Here is a 15,254-nt window from a genome sequence, read left to right as displayed (position 1 = left end):
AGCATGTTAGTATACTTCAGAGCAAGGGTTAGCAACCTATCACTCTTGAGCCAAATATGGGTCAGTATGGAGCCAAATATGGCTTTTTTGTCATTCCCAAAATACACCCAACTTGTAAAAAATTAAAATGAAAAATCAATTCAAAATTTTAAAAAACATGTAATTACTCAAATTAGTATGGTCTTTTTTTGTCTTGGTCCTTTAACCAGAGGTGAAAGTAAGGTGGAGTGCCTGAGTAAGAACTGGCTGTGATGCAGCAAGAGGTAGTTGGTCCACAGCGCTCGTTTACAGGACCAACTGAGGGCTTGCTGTTGGTATGGTGACCATATTTTCGGAACCAAAAATAGGGACACTAGCCACACCCTTAACCCCTTAGGCTCTGCCTGCATGTCACAGGTAGTCCCATTCCTGGAGTAGTATTTCTGGCATCAAGATGAACACATGACCCGAATTAAAGGGTATCCTGTGACGCCTCTACAGAACTCTTCACACCATCCTCTACCAATAGGGATGGATTTGGGTCCCATAGAAGCCCCCCATGCAACTATAATGCAATTGTATTAATACAGTGCTCAGACCAAGGGTCCCATGACACTGCAGTGCTAGCTGTCCAACCTTGATTCAAGATGAAATCCAGGATTCTAGATGAGATTCTCCCCCTTCTTCTGCAGCTGTGGCGATCCTGGGCTGGCCCCTCGTCCAGCCACTGCTGCCCGGGTGCTGCAGCCCAGCCCCAGTCAGGTAAGGTAATCTGCACCTAAAGGCCCCCCACATACTCTACTTTCCACCCCCAGTGCCCTGCCCTGTCTCCTGCACCTTCCACATCCACAAATTGCACCCCCAACAGCAGCAAAAGTCCCATTAAATAAAGTTGATGTGTACAATGTTTCATTTATGCTTGTATTAATCATCATGACAATTCCCAATAATATTAAGTTGTATATTTTCAGTCATGCAAATAGGCATTCTTATATTGGCTCTTTGTTGACCACTTATTCTGAATTTTGATGTAGTTTGGCTCTTTGGCTTGAAAAGGTTGCTGACCCCTGCTTCAGAGCAGTGATATTTTAAAAGGAGAGGAGTGTCTGTGCCTGGAAGTTGAGGGAAATAAACAAATTGGATTACAGAGCATCAGGTACCCACTTCAGAGAAGGAAAAATAATGGTTAGATAATATTTTACTGCTTTGCTTCAGCACAAAAATGTAGTCTTAGTGGTAGTGTTACAGTAATGCCTTATGACTGACAGGGATCAGGGTCCATTATGTGAGTCATGATTCAAACACAAAATTGAAAATCCTCTAATGCCAGCTGAATATCTGACTGGTTCCTTCCAAGAGTTTTCATTCCCAAATCCATGTAGCTGAAAGGAGATGGGTGGGATTGCATGAGTCTTGGGACCCCTGGAGGGAGGGTTCACTACTGCTTTATTGTTACTCCCAGAAAAGAGGGCAAAAGCATATTAAAATAACAATGTGTGCTGTCAATTGTATTGATTTTCATACTTAATTCAGTAAAACTGTCCCTTCTTTTAGTGTCTTCTCTATATTCCCACTAATTGGATGCAGTGATTGGTGCATGCTAGTGACAGTGGATACATTCTAGTAGAAGAGCTTATAAGATGCCCCTTCTACCTGTGTGTCTGTGTTTGAGAGACTATAAAAGGGTGTGGCTCTCCCATACCACCTGACTTATTTTCATGTGTAGCAAAAGACAGATATGAACCTCTTCAGATCATTTGACTCCAGATTAGTTTTCAGATCTGGTTTACAGATATTTGTGCTAGTTTTATTGTTACTCATACTTAGGAAAATTTAATAGTTAACTATTAATAGCAAAGGAATTATCTCTTTGATTCCATGTCAGAGCTGAAGAATTTAAAAAGTGTGCATCATGTCCAGCGTAGGGACCTTTTAAATGGTTAACCAATAAGCAATGAACTTACCTGTTATTGTAATGATTACATACCAGCTCCTGGCTTGGTTCCAAGAGAACTGGCTGTCACCTTGTGCTGCTGGCTCTGTATCTGATCTTGCAGTGTGGGGCGGCAGCCAGCTCCCTGGGAGCAGGACAAGGAGTTGGGAGCTGCTGCCTCTGTATCTCACTGGCTGCCACAGGGAGCCCGCTGTGCTACGGGCTTTTTAGTGTAAGCTTTATACTGCAGAGCCCACAACATGTAACTCTGTAACCACTAAGATTTTCAGTGACTATATGGTTACCTAATTAACCATTTTTTAATATCCCTAGTCTAGTGATGTTTCTGCTGTCTGAGACTCAAACTAGAGCCTCGGGTGCCTGGATAAGAGTCATTCTCTATCAAGATGTTAAGTTTGCTCCATATTCCTCAACAAGCTCAGAAGGATTTTCAGAATAGGTTGCAAGCTTTGCTACTTCAAGAACTGTTGATTATATGGTGTGTTCATTACAAATGTAAAAAAATTCTCAGTATGAAGAACAGGAGCCCTATTTTGGCCCATGGCATGTCTGGATTCAGCGAGATAAACTTGTGTATATGATACTGGACTCTGAATCCAACACAGTATCTGAATGGAGGGAAATCTTTCAAGCCATGAATAAGTGTCCTGCAACTTTGTCATCTTTGTCAAATGTCATGCCACAAAGTTTGACATGAGGATGGAGAGCTGCAAATACATAAACATTATATTCACTTCTGCACCAGTTGGAAGTCAGCTTACTCAGTTGCTTCTGGCATGGACCTCAGTCACATCGGACAGTTGGGGTTTGGAAAAATAGCTGGTGCCTTTGAATTAGAAAACCTTTCTCAGTCCCCTTCCTCTCCCCTTTCAGGGAACTGCCCCACAAGAATGTACTAAGCAAGTAGCTGATTCTGTTAGGATCAATAAAAGAGATTTAAAGAGAACCGAAAAAATGGGTGTTGTGCACAAGATATTTGCTAATGTTAAAGGAGGATGGACATGAAAGCTTGCATACATAGCAGAAAATTCTGCTATGTTGATTCTGTCCGTTATCCGTTTCTTTTTTACTCTAAGTTGGCATTGAGTTTTTGAGCTAAAGGAGGATGCAAATGGGGGGGGGGAGGAGGTCTAGGTTGGATATTAGGGAAAAACTGGTGCACTAGGAGGGTGGTGAAGTACTGGAATAGGTTACCTAGGGAGTTGGTGGAATCTCCATCCTTAAAGGTTTTTAAGTCCTTGCCTTGACAAAGCTGTGGCTGAGATGATTTAGTTGGGATTAGTCCTGCTTTGGGCAGGGGGCTGGACTTGATGACTTCCTGAGGTCTCTTCCATCCCTATGATTCTGTGAATCTCAGGGGTCCCCTTGAGACTGTCACCTGGTGTGCTGCTGATGCTACAGAGCCTGCCTACTTACCTTCTGGAGCTCCCTTTTGCCCTATCCTGCTGGGCTAAGGCACAGAGTTGGAGTAACAGTCTTCCCCCACCCTGAAGACCAACCCAGACACTGAACCAGCTCAGCTCTAAGGCTGCTAACAACACCCAAGAACACAGTCCTAAAGAGGACCAAACCCCGAAATAAATTAGTCTTACTCTGTATAAAAGTTTTACACTTTCGTAAGGTCAACCCCTTTTTCAGTTCAAGAAATATTCACAGTAAAAGTTATTTACACTTGGTTTGATAATAAACAATTGTTTTTATTAAGTATAAAAAGTAGGATTTAAGTGGCTGTAAGTGAAAACCCAGATCCAAGTAAGGTATTAAGCAAAAATAAACAAAATACGCCAGCTAATCCTAATATACTAAGAAACTTATTACTGCAAATTCTTACTGTAACAGCTGTTGTAATCATCTCTTTCACAAGCTAGGCAGCCTCCTAGTTTGGGTCCAGACCTTCCTGTGATTCAGTATTAGATGTTTTCAGCAGGCGTCTTGTATGGTAAGTGGAGGTCTCCTGGCATCTGGTCACCATATCTGTTGTTTGGTTCCTGCCTTTTGTCCACGGCAGGAATTCTTTGTGTTCTGTCCAAACTTTTCTCACCGCGAGTAGAAAAGTACCAAATCCAAAATGGGTTGTAGAATCAGGTGGCTTGACCACATGTCTTACAGTTTGGCTTACAGGAAAAACGAACTCATTTAGAGATCATTATCTTGAACAACAGGCCATTATGTCTCCTGAGTATTACAGATAGCCCTTGTGAACACATCTAGATTTATAAAAAGATCCACACTTGATATTTTAACTTTACATGCAAGAACAGTACATGTACAGAAATAGAACATACACGTTCAGCAGATTGTAACTTGAGAAATGTCACAATGCATTTTGCCTAAAGCATCTTTGAGTTATTCATATTAATAAACCAATTTTCATAAAGCATGGGAGATTGACAGCATATTTCCATATCTGAGACCAAATCTACATACACAGACACACGTTCTTGCACAATCATAGTCTTAAAGTTAGTTTTAGCAGGCTGTCTGAGGCGTTATAATATTTTTGTCTATCTGTATTTGGATGATTGGGTTCTCAAAGCTTCAACAAAAGAAGGCCTTAAGAAGAACACCTACCTTATGTGTATGTTTTATTGGAAGTTTAAGACTCAATGAATATGAAAAAAATCTTTCCTATTCAAAATTTAGTTTTTAGGGGGAAGATCTTGACTCTCAGGAAGGCAGTCTTTCTTCCAGGGGAGAGATTTTAAAAATGTCAGTCTATAATACAGATACTGATAAATTATCTTTTGAGAAGAGATTTTTTTTCTTTTAAGGAATTCAGCTTTTGCGATCTATATTACACTTTCTGCCAGACTTCGAATGAGACCTTTTCAGCATTGAGTGGTGCAAATTTCAACTGACGCAAGGCCAGCATATTAAGAATAGTCTCTACCAAAAGCAATTGTGGTGGTGGTGGTATGGTATACTCAACCAGAGAACGTCCTCAGAGGCATATATTCCAGTCTTCTCACTCCTTTGATAATTTTGGACACTACCAAGACAGGATGGAGAACTCATTGAGACTAGTACTGATTTGGAAAATAGGAATATTAAATTGCGAGTAACTGAATAGTTGAAGCATTATGCATAGACAATTTGAGTAAATGATATGGTGCCTCCACCTTTGAAGGTTAGCAACAACCTAGTGGTAGTTTTGAGTTGCCTGGGCCCCTTACTTGGGATGGGGTGGGGTTAGGTGGGGCTGATAGGCTCTCTGTGATTCCCCAGAAGCAGTTACATGTCCCTCACTCAGCTTCTAGGTGAAGGGGCTGCAAGGTGGCTCCGTGTGCTGCTTTTGCTCTGAGCTCCTGTTCTACAGCTCTCATTGGCTGGGAACTGCAGCCATGGGGAGCTGAGGGGTGGCAGCATGCAGAGCTGCCTGGCTGCTCCTCTGCCTAGGAGCTGACTGAGGAACAAGTTGCTGCTTCCATAGAGCCCTCCTGTGGTAAACGCTATGGAAGAGCCCTTACCCTCTCCTATGCTCAAACTCCCAGCCTGGAGCGCTATGCAAGAGCCCTTGTCCTCTCCTATGCTCAAACTCCCAGCCTGGAGTCCTTTCACACATCCAAATTTCTTCTTCTATTGGAGGTAGGGGAGCATGGTGTCCTGAGACTGCTCCAGCACCGGCCTCTGCAGAAGGCCCAAAGATCCCAGAATGTCAAAGATACTGTGACTTCCATGTTGTCCATATTTGAGGGCTATCAGTGTAGCCCTGAAAGAGTTTTCTGCCTCTGTGGTCTCCAACCTTTTTACACCCAAGATGACTTTTTAAATGTCAGAGCAAGCTAAGATCTACCCCATCCCTTCCTCAAGACCCCACCCCTTCCTTGAGGCCCCTCCCTCTCCATTCCCCTCCTCTCCATCACTTGCTGTCACCATCCCTTAGTCACTCTCACTGGGTTGAGACAGGAGGTGCGGGCTCTGGGGTAGGAGTGAGGGTTTTGGGTGCGGGAAGGGGTGAGAGGTGCAAGCTCTGAGAGGGAATTTGGGTGCAGGAGGAGGTGGAGAAGGGGATGCTGGCTCAGGAAGGGGGCTCCAGGCTGTAGAGTGTTGAGGTCAGGTGGAGGGTTGGGGTGCTAAGCAAGCTTCAGGCATGTGGATGTGAGTGTCAGGAGTTTGGGTTGGGGTATATGAGAGGCTTAGTGCAGGGACTTTGTGAGTATGATGGGCTCAAGACAGATTTGCAGTGTATGGATGGTGCAGGAGTGTTGTGGCAGAAGACGGGATGTGGGGGGTACAGGAGTTTGAGGATGTGAGAGGCTCAGGACAGGGGGTTCTGGTGTATGATAGGATCAGGGTTGGGTTGGGGGGGGGGTGCAGGAGTGTTCTGATGCTGTGACCAGGTGGCGGCTTGGCCCCAATTGGGGGCTTGTTGGCCAGGCTTCATTTTTAAATAAAATATTATGTCAAACACACAATGCTTCAGTATTATCTTTATTTATGAGAGGGGAAGGGAACATGTTTTGGCAGGGGTCACTGACCCACAGAAAAATCAGTTGGATGCAAAAAAAAGCCCCTCCCCCCAGCCTCACTGATGTGCCCCTATTGAGACACCTCACTCCCCTGGCACTCAAACCCCACAGGGGTGGGGGAGGGAAGGTAGGACTGAGGTTCAAGGCCTCAGGCCACATTAACGCCTCTGGGGTTCCAGGGTTAGTGGAATTTGTGGGCCCCTCTACACTCTGAGGTGTAGCCAAAAATGAAGGATCCAGTGTGCAGGACAGGGCTGCCAGTGAGTGGGATAGGAATGGGGGTGCAGAATCTGGGTGGAAAATAGGGTACAGGAGCAAGCAGGGGTAGGTGTCTGGCCAGGAGGGAGGGGGAAGGAGTAGTGTGCTGGTGTGGGTCTTGCCACAAGGCCGGGGAAGGGTGCTGGATGGAGGTCTGGCCAGGGGGCAGGCAAAGGGTGCTGGTGGGGGTTTGGAGGCCAGGGCAGGTTGCTGGTGGGGCCCTGGTTAAGGGGCAGGGTATTCATGGGGATCTTGGCAGGGGGAGGCAGCAGGGTGCTGGGGGCAGGATACTTGTGGTGGTCTGGGCATGGTGAGGGGGCAGGGTGCTGTGGGGGGTCTTGCCAGGAAGCGGATACAGGGACAGCTCGGGTTGTACCTGGGGGTCCCAGGACTGCCCCAGATCCAGAGTTTCAACAAGAGCGTGTGCTTCCCTTTCCATTCTCAAAACAGCCGGTGTGCTTCCTGAGACGCCGGCTCTGGCGCACAATCAGGGACTTCCTTCCCCGTGCAGCCTGCCTTCCTTCCTGTCCGTGGGGGGAGGAGTCCTGCTGCTTTGCGCCAGATCCAACTTCTCAGGAAGTCTCTCTTTCTCTTCCCCCCCCCCCCATTCACCGCAGGCAGGCAGCATGGGGGAAGGAAGTCCCTGGCTGTGTGGCAGATCCAAGTTCTCAGGAAGTGCACCGACTGTTCTGGGGAGGAGCAGCGCATGCTTCCTGGAGCACCAGCTCTGGTGTGCACCTGCGGAACTTCCTCCACGCCGCAGGAAGCTGACACTACCTCCATTTTCCCAGGAGGTGTAGCGCCAGCATGGGCTGCTTCTTCATGGGAGGGGGAGGAATGGAACATCTCGTGATTAACTGGTTGTGCCCGCAAAATTGACCAGTTGATGGTGATCGATGGGTTGGTGACCATGGTTCTATCCCATATCCAAAATAAGGTAATCCAAGTCCCCGGAAATAAAGTAACAGCTGTATCATTACCAGAACATGCAACGAGGAGTTCATGTGTGAACTATAAAAGGAGGCCATCAAACTGCTCTGTATGCCAGTGGTAGGACTGGTTGTGTGTGCAACAGTCATTTTTCAGTAAGTTGGCAAGGGCCATGACAGAGCAGGCCAGTTGAGCGGAAACCTGACACAACTGCATGAGTGCTCTATAAACATTTAACTAATTCAAACTTTTTCAACCATGGAAGGCTTCCAGAGAGAGTTCACTGGTGGTTGTTATGGTTATTTACCTTTGCTATTAAAAGCAATGTATAAATGTGCTAATTTAGAGTTTCATAAGGATAAATATTATATTTAATTCACACAAACTTCAAAGGACGAAAGAAAATGTGAGTATTTTGGTCATTGGTCACCCATTTTGTGTGCTGGTGTTGCACATTCTCAGATGTGAAGGTTGAGAGATGTGCTTCATGATGAGGAATGTGGGAAGCACAGTAGGTAGAACTGCTGCTGCAGACCCTTCTGGCTGTGTAGTTTTCCAGAAGTGGGAAGGGCTTAGGCATGTTGTCATAGTTACTAACTATGGTGTGATGTTGCTGGTATGACTGCTTGCAGAAACATTTAGATGTTGATGAAATAAGATGGAGACAAATGCACATTGTAGCCTTGTGGATCAAGGAGGTTGACAAATCACGGGAGCAGCTTCATCAATGCAGGTTTACCTTTGTTTCTCAGGCAGATGCAACTCCCCATGTAATTTCTCTAACCTACTTAAGTACATCAGCCCAGTATGAAATTTAGGAAATGAATGCAAAAAAAAAATCCTTTCATTTTGATGACTCTCTCAGGATCCATCAGGATGTGTCCCTTCCATTCAAAGTTTTGAAGGCAAGGAATGAAATGTTTAAGGAAAAGATGCTAGCATTAATTGCTCCCTTCACTGTGTCTACAGGGCTTTCTGTAACACAGTGCAGCACTCCATAATGCATTCAGTTCAGTTTCCCACAGATGCTAGAAAACAACATGTGTTTTATTCATCAGACTCACATTGAATGCAACAACTTTATATCAATCCCTTATATTTGGTTGTATCAACAAATCTGCCTCAGTTTTATACAGTCCATTAATTTGGAAAGTTCTCTCAAACGTGCCTTTGTGATGTCATTTAACTCCCTCATCTCCAGACTGGAGGGTTCCTTTTCTGAGAATGCATACTTGTATATTTTATTTTAAATTCTGCCTTATTGTGCAAGATGAATTTAGCCATAGTTTTGGAATCTTCATGGTTAAAACTCTTTTTGTTATAGTTAGACATTCTTGTATGTGTGGTTTGAATTACTATGGGGAAAAATAATCTAAAACTCTTTCAGCCTGCATTTTATTAGCTAGACTAATCACGCAGCAGGAGTTCTTGGAAGGTAACATTAACAAGAATTTTGTCTTAAGGCCTTCTTCAGCTCAGACTTAACTTTCAGGTCAAATTAAACCCTACTGAATAGATTCCATTTTTCCTGGGTTGAATAGAAAGTTCATTCACTATCCCCTTGTGCTCATCTCGTTTACATTTATTTTGTATTGTTTGTATCTTCATTTTTTTGTTTTCTTAGAATAGTATATATACAGATTATGTTAATGTGACACCAGCATGAATATACATATGAGAATACAAAATGACACATGAAATACCTTAAAAAAAGGTCACTCCCAGATTTTCAGATTATTGTGGTTAGACCCAGTTGTAATGATGACTATATGTAAGGATATAGCCAAGTTGCCATAGCATATTCATTCTGAATTTTTGGAGTTTCATGTGATTGAAATAGCAAACTTAATACAGAACTAACAGCTTTTTGTCTATAACAGTGCCCCTTTAGTCATTTAATATATTGAATGTGCATTTGAAATCGTGACTTTAACACATTTTTATCTTTTCATTTTATAGACTGGACTTTCAGATTCATGAAAAAAGTTTCCAGGAAGTTGTTTTGTAACATCATCACTAGAAGAAATTCTATGTAGTTCTAATATTTCATACAGGGTGCAGTGCTACAAAAATGATTACTTCAGATTTGCCGGTGTTACAGTGAGTAGTTGAAATTGATTTTTTATTTACAATTTGAATTCTTCAGATGTCTAAAAATAAGAGGAGTATTACTTGGGGAGGAACAAATGGCTTTAAGGCATGGGACTGAGAGATTAAGGTCTGTATTGTGTTTTTGCTATAGACTTCCTGCATGGACTGTTAGTCACTTAAAGTAGTAGTCTACTTGGTAAAGTGACTGTGTAAAAGCGGCACCATCTCACTGAACAGATATGTTTTTGTATATGTTTCTTTTAGTCTTGTACCCATAATAAAAATATTTTTCACTATTTCTTATAGCACTGCAGAGCCAGTAGAACTTTGGAAGTATGAGCTAAATTCTAGTACTCATAAACAAAATTGTCAGTTATTCCAATTTTACATTTGCCTTTATAGCCAAGGCTATGGACTTTCACCTTCTGCTATAGCAGGGGTGGGCAAAGGGCACTCCGCGGGCCGGATCCAGTTTGCCAAGCTGGTAGATCTGCCCCGTGGCTGCTCTTTTGCTCCCTCATTCTCAGGCCAATCAGGGCATAGGGGAGGGGGAGTTTCCTTGCCCCTGCAACAGTTCATGGTGGTTGGAGAGACATGCTGGCTGTTTTAAAACAGTTGGCATGTATCTCTAGCTGCCACGTGCCTTTGGCAGGGGGTGGAGGGGAAGCTTTGCATGCTTGATTGGCCTGCGGGGCTGGGCTCGCGCAAAGTCTCGCATGTACTGTTCCTGCCCTGCCAAGGGTATGCAGCGGCTAGAGAGACACTCCGACTATTTAAAAACAGCCAGCATGTGTCTCTAGCTGCCGCGTGCTCTTGGATGGCAAAGAGACATCGTGCGCTCCCCCGCCCCCAGACCCTGATAGGCCTGGAAGCAGGGGGAGCATGCGAGGTCTCCTCCCACTAGGCGCCTAGAGGGAACCGCCAGTTGTTTTAGAGCAGCTGCCATTTTTCTCTAGGTAGTGGGGCTGGGGAGGGAGGGGAAAGACTTCTCATGCTCCCCCACCCCAGGCCAATCAGGGTGGGGGTAAGCACAATCATAGAATCATAGAGCTGGAAGAGACCTCAGGAGGCCATCAAGTCCAGCCCCCTGCCCAAGGCAGGACCAATCCCAACTAAATCAACCCAATCAGGGCTTTGTCAAACCGAGACTTAAACACCTCTAGGGATGGAGATTCCACCACTTCCCTAGGTAATCCATTCCAGTGCTTCACCACCCTCCTAGTGAAAAAGTTTTTCCTACTATTCAACCTAGACCTCTCCCACTGTAAGTTTAGACCATTGCTCATCATTCTGCCATCCGTCACTATTGTCAGCAGCCTTTCTCCATCCTCTTTGGAACCTCCCTTCAGGAAGTTGAAGGCTGCTATCAAATCCCCCCTCACTCTTCTCTTCTGAAGACTAAACAAACCCAAATCCCTCAGTCCCTCCTCATAGGTCATGTGCTTCAGCCCCCATATCATTTTGGTCGCCCCCCAAGAAGTCTCTTGGTCCCTCCCCTTCTGTCTGAGGCCCGCCCCTTCCGGGGTGGCCTGGGGCCAGTCCAGAAATTTCTTAAGTGGCCCCCTTTTAAAAATTATTGCCCACCCCTGTGCTATAGGATAAAAAGCTGGCTGTTCGCACTTGCAAGCACCCCGTAATGTTGCTAGGGAATGTAGGTTAGGGATGTAAAAGGTTAATCGGTTACCTGGTAAGCATTAGCCTTACTGGCATGCTTACCCAGTAACTGGTAATCAGCAAGAGGCGCAGTCCCCCTCCTGCAACCCAGGACCATAGTGACTTGGTGGCATAATGGGACTTTGGTGGGCCAGATCAGCCCAGCCATGCGCAGTTCAGTGTGGTGGGTCATTGCTGGAGCAACCCTGCTTTCCATGGATTTTTTAAAAATTTAAATTGTACTTTTAATTTTTTGTAAACAATCCGCATACTATATTTCTCATTTAAAAATAAGTTAGTTACATTTCATCACAAACATGATACACGAACAGTCTTTTATAAAAATGAATTAATGGCTCTAGTCTGTCCAGCCTAACTACAAGCTCTTGTTTCTTGAAAGATCTGGGCTTCCAATTTCTGTTTTTCAGCAGACTAAAGAGTAATATGTGCAAAGAAGGACACAAGCTGAATAGGATTGTTTTGTTTTGTGCATTTATGGTCGTGGACATTGGCCATGCACAGCAGAGGAGTTAGTTAAGACATCATCTAAAGACGGGGACAATATATAAGAAAGAACAGTGGCAGCACAGACAGGAACAGTGAAGTGGACTGGAAAGGAAAAGGGAAGATACTATTGAGCGCACATAGAGCTTCTTATATTCCCCCATGCTTTTGCCACAGAAAAACTGTCAGAGTCTCTCTTATTCCCAAAAACTATATCTGGGAATATTTTGTTCCCTGGGTAAAAAAAGGAAAACATGTCCAGTGTAAGCAGTGCAAGTAGATGATGCAGGGCCTAATTGCAAGAATGAAACATCATAAGGAAAACTCCTTATTGGGAGAAAATGATGTAGATGAAGATGTGGATATGGCTGAGTGGATCAACTGATTAGTAACTTAAATAATTAACTTTGCAATACATTGTTCTTGAAGACTCTGTGTCTTTTAGTATGTGTGATTTGACAAGTAAATTCAGCCAATGGGAGTGATGTGGGCTGGTGCCTGCATGGAGCATTTTTGTGGAAACACAGAGCTTCTTTCCCACTTGCCAGATAGAGCCCACGTATAGGATCTGGCCCCAGCTTGCCTGGATTGGGCCCATAAGGTTCTTCTCCCCCCCCCCCCCCTCTGAAGTGTCATGCTCCCCTCCCCACTGCACTGGCTTGCACCCCTGGTGTTGGGAGTAGTGACTAAGTCTTGCAGGCTGGATCAAAGAACATCACAGGCCGGATCTAGCTTGTGAGCTATAGGTTTCCAACCCATTCAGTACTTGTTTATCTCAAAAAAACCCAGAAGTGTAAATGAGCTCAATGGGGCTTACTCGAAAATTAAGTACACTCTTAAGCACAGTCAGCCTTAGCTTTTTTGAAAAACAACAAATGGTGTGGTAGCACTTTATAGACTAACAAAACATGTAGATGGTGTCATTTTCGTGGGCATAGCCCACTTCAGATGACCCAAGTTTTAAGTTTAGGATGTTCAGACCCAAAATAAATAGGGGGGGAAGGGGGAAAAAAAGGAAGGGGGCTGGCAACGAGCAGAGTGTATGAAAATATCAAAGGGAAAAACAAGTAGGCAGAACTGGTAACCTATAAGCACCTAAGGATTGGATAGTTAAAAGAAGCAGATAAGAATCATGGGATAGCAATTAGATAGGAAGGGTACCAACGCAAGAATTTACACACAGAGCTTTTGGCACCTTCATTGAATGTCACGTTGATAATGACATTCATATTTTCTCATTTATATTTTCTCAATTTCTCCTGATGAGGATCCCATGCTTCGATCAGCAGAAGCATTCTTGGGGAGGACGTGCATCACTGGCCTAAGAAGAGGGTATTGTGTACATTCGCCAATTCAGTGATCAGTGTGGTGCCAGTGAATTGACATAATATAGGTTGACTTCCATTTGTAGTATAGACTGTCCTTCGTCTCTCAGTGACTTGTGGATAAGATTTGCTCGGTGTGCAAGTGAAAAGATTTTTTTCTAACCCCCAAAGCCATAAACTCAACCTGGGATGAGAATCAAGCTGAAGCTTCTCTGAATTACATCATCACCAGCAATAAAGATTCTTTAGGATAAATTCTGCCCTTATTTGCACTGTACTGTTCATTGTATTTTAGTGCAGCTTAGTTTAGAATTTTGCTCTATAATTGGAATGTACATAATCATTTTAATAAAGCAATAACTGGGATAGAATCTATCTTGCTTTCCTGATAGCTTTATGGTCTTTCATGGATACTGAGTAAATAGTAGTGTAATCTTATTTTTATCATGCGGGCTTGCTGATACTACTACATATATACATGAATGGATCTGTTAAGAAGGTGCTGTTTAACATAGTCAGTTTTCAAAGAAGAATTTAATTTTAAAAGAGCCAGTTGTTTAAATATGTCTTCTGGTCTGAGTGCACACAGTGTAATTTTCAGCTTCATAAAACTTACATAGTTTAGCATTCCTCTATAGGTGGTAGTGTTTGATGAATTTGCAGAGTGAATGCTGCACAAAGCTTTTAAAGGGTAATTTGTTTTGTTTTACACTAGACCTAAATATTTAATCAGTGGCCCATTCATCAGTAAATGAATAACTTATTTCAAATCCTAATTTAACCAGTATTTTTTCTCTAGGGATTCAACAAATGAAACTACTGCACATTCAGATGCTGGCAGTGAGCTTGAAGAAACAGAAGTCAAAGGAAAGAGAAAAAGGGGTCGCCCTGGCAGGCCTCCAGTATGTGGTGTTCAGTTATGTTGTGTTATCAATTTAAACTTGATTGTAGACTGTTCTCCCATCCTGTCCTCCTGCTGATCACATCAGTAGGTTTGCAGAGAATCATTTCTCAAACTATATGAAGATTTATAGTGCGCAGTAGGGATGTTAGATAGCGTATATTTTAGTAATTGTGTAGCTGCAACAATTTTTAGCCGTTACACAGTTAATAAAATGCTCCCTGGTGTGGGGCCAGCAGCCAGTGGACTCCTGACTCGTGACCCCACTCCTGGAGATCCTCCTTCCCCTGTGCTACCTACTCTGTATCAGAGGCAGCAACGCAGGGTGGCAGGTGGAGCTGGTCTGCGAAGGGAGCCAGTTTAAAAATGGGCTCCCTGTGCTGACGGGCTCCTACCTGCCGTCCCACACAGGTACCTTTGATCCAGATGGGGCAGCAGCAGTCCCTGTCAGCGTGCGGCCTGAGTTCCCTGTAGACAGGGGCTGCTCCACCATCCTGTCTCCTCTCTCTCCCGCTGCGCCCTCCCCCCCACACATGCTTTTGCCTCTTATATAGAGGCAGCAGCGCTGCGGGAAGAGGTGACTCTGTGGGCTCCAGATTCAGCAGGGGGTGGGGATTGTGTGTAGTTGTTAGGGTTAACCGATAAGCCTAGGTTTATCAATTAGTTGTTTAAATAACTATATGCTAACATGTCTGATGCATAGTATGTATGTAACATTGATCAGAAAAAATTGTGTGTTGAAATAGAAATATAGGATCTACTTAAAAGATAAGTTGACGAGCTATTTGTACTTTTTCCTTTATATACATGCACGTTACATTTTTGTCTTTTGTTATTTCATATTAATAGCGGGCTGTGACTCGTGCTTGCTACCCTTAACACCCCCCCTTCTCTCTGGCTGCTTTCGTGTCCTGAGAGCGTGATGTCAATCTGTGGCCCAGCAGGCAAAACTTTTTTATATAGCAAGAGACACAATATTCTTCCTAGGCCTGAGAGTGATTTTATTAAGCATAACTCTTTTTTACTTTGAGTGAAACAGTGCTTGAGCTATCTTTTAGTGGCTTCTAATTTCTTCATGTGATCTAGAAAGTATGCTCACGCTTTCAATAGAATGTTTAGTTAATCCCTAGGAAGATCTGAAAACTTCCATGCAGTGTGCAACGGTGGTCAAAAAGGCAAATAGGATGCTA

At 43.8% G+C, this 15,254-nt stretch overlaps 1 protein-coding gene across 2 annotated transcripts in view; it reads left to right on the top strand.

Moving 5' to 3' along the window:
• STAG1 (STAG1 cohesin complex component) overlaps positions 1-15,254 on the top strand; it is a 301,849-nt gene that overhangs the window by 66,473 nt on the left and 220,122 nt on the right. For both annotated transcript variants that reach the window (XM_075937371.1, XM_075937372.1), the window contains exons 3-4: positions 9,550-9,690; positions 13,963-14,065. In XM_075937371.1, the coding sequence (XP_075793486.1) occupies positions 9,662-9,690; positions 13,963-14,065 (132 nt within the window). In that variant the 5' untranslated portion in view covers positions 9,550-9,661. The remainder of the gene's footprint in view (positions 1-9,549; positions 9,691-13,962; positions 14,066-15,254) is intronic.

Source organism: Pelodiscus sinensis, chromosome 10, assembly GCF_049634645.1.
Source record: "Pelodiscus sinensis isolate JC-2024 chromosome 10, ASM4963464v1, whole genome shotgun sequence".
Taxonomy (NCBI): domain Eukaryota; kingdom Metazoa; phylum Chordata; order Testudines; family Trionychidae; genus Pelodiscus; species Pelodiscus sinensis.
The sequence above is the reverse complement of the archived record's forward strand: the minus strand, read 5'-3'. Positions and strand labels throughout refer to the sequence as shown.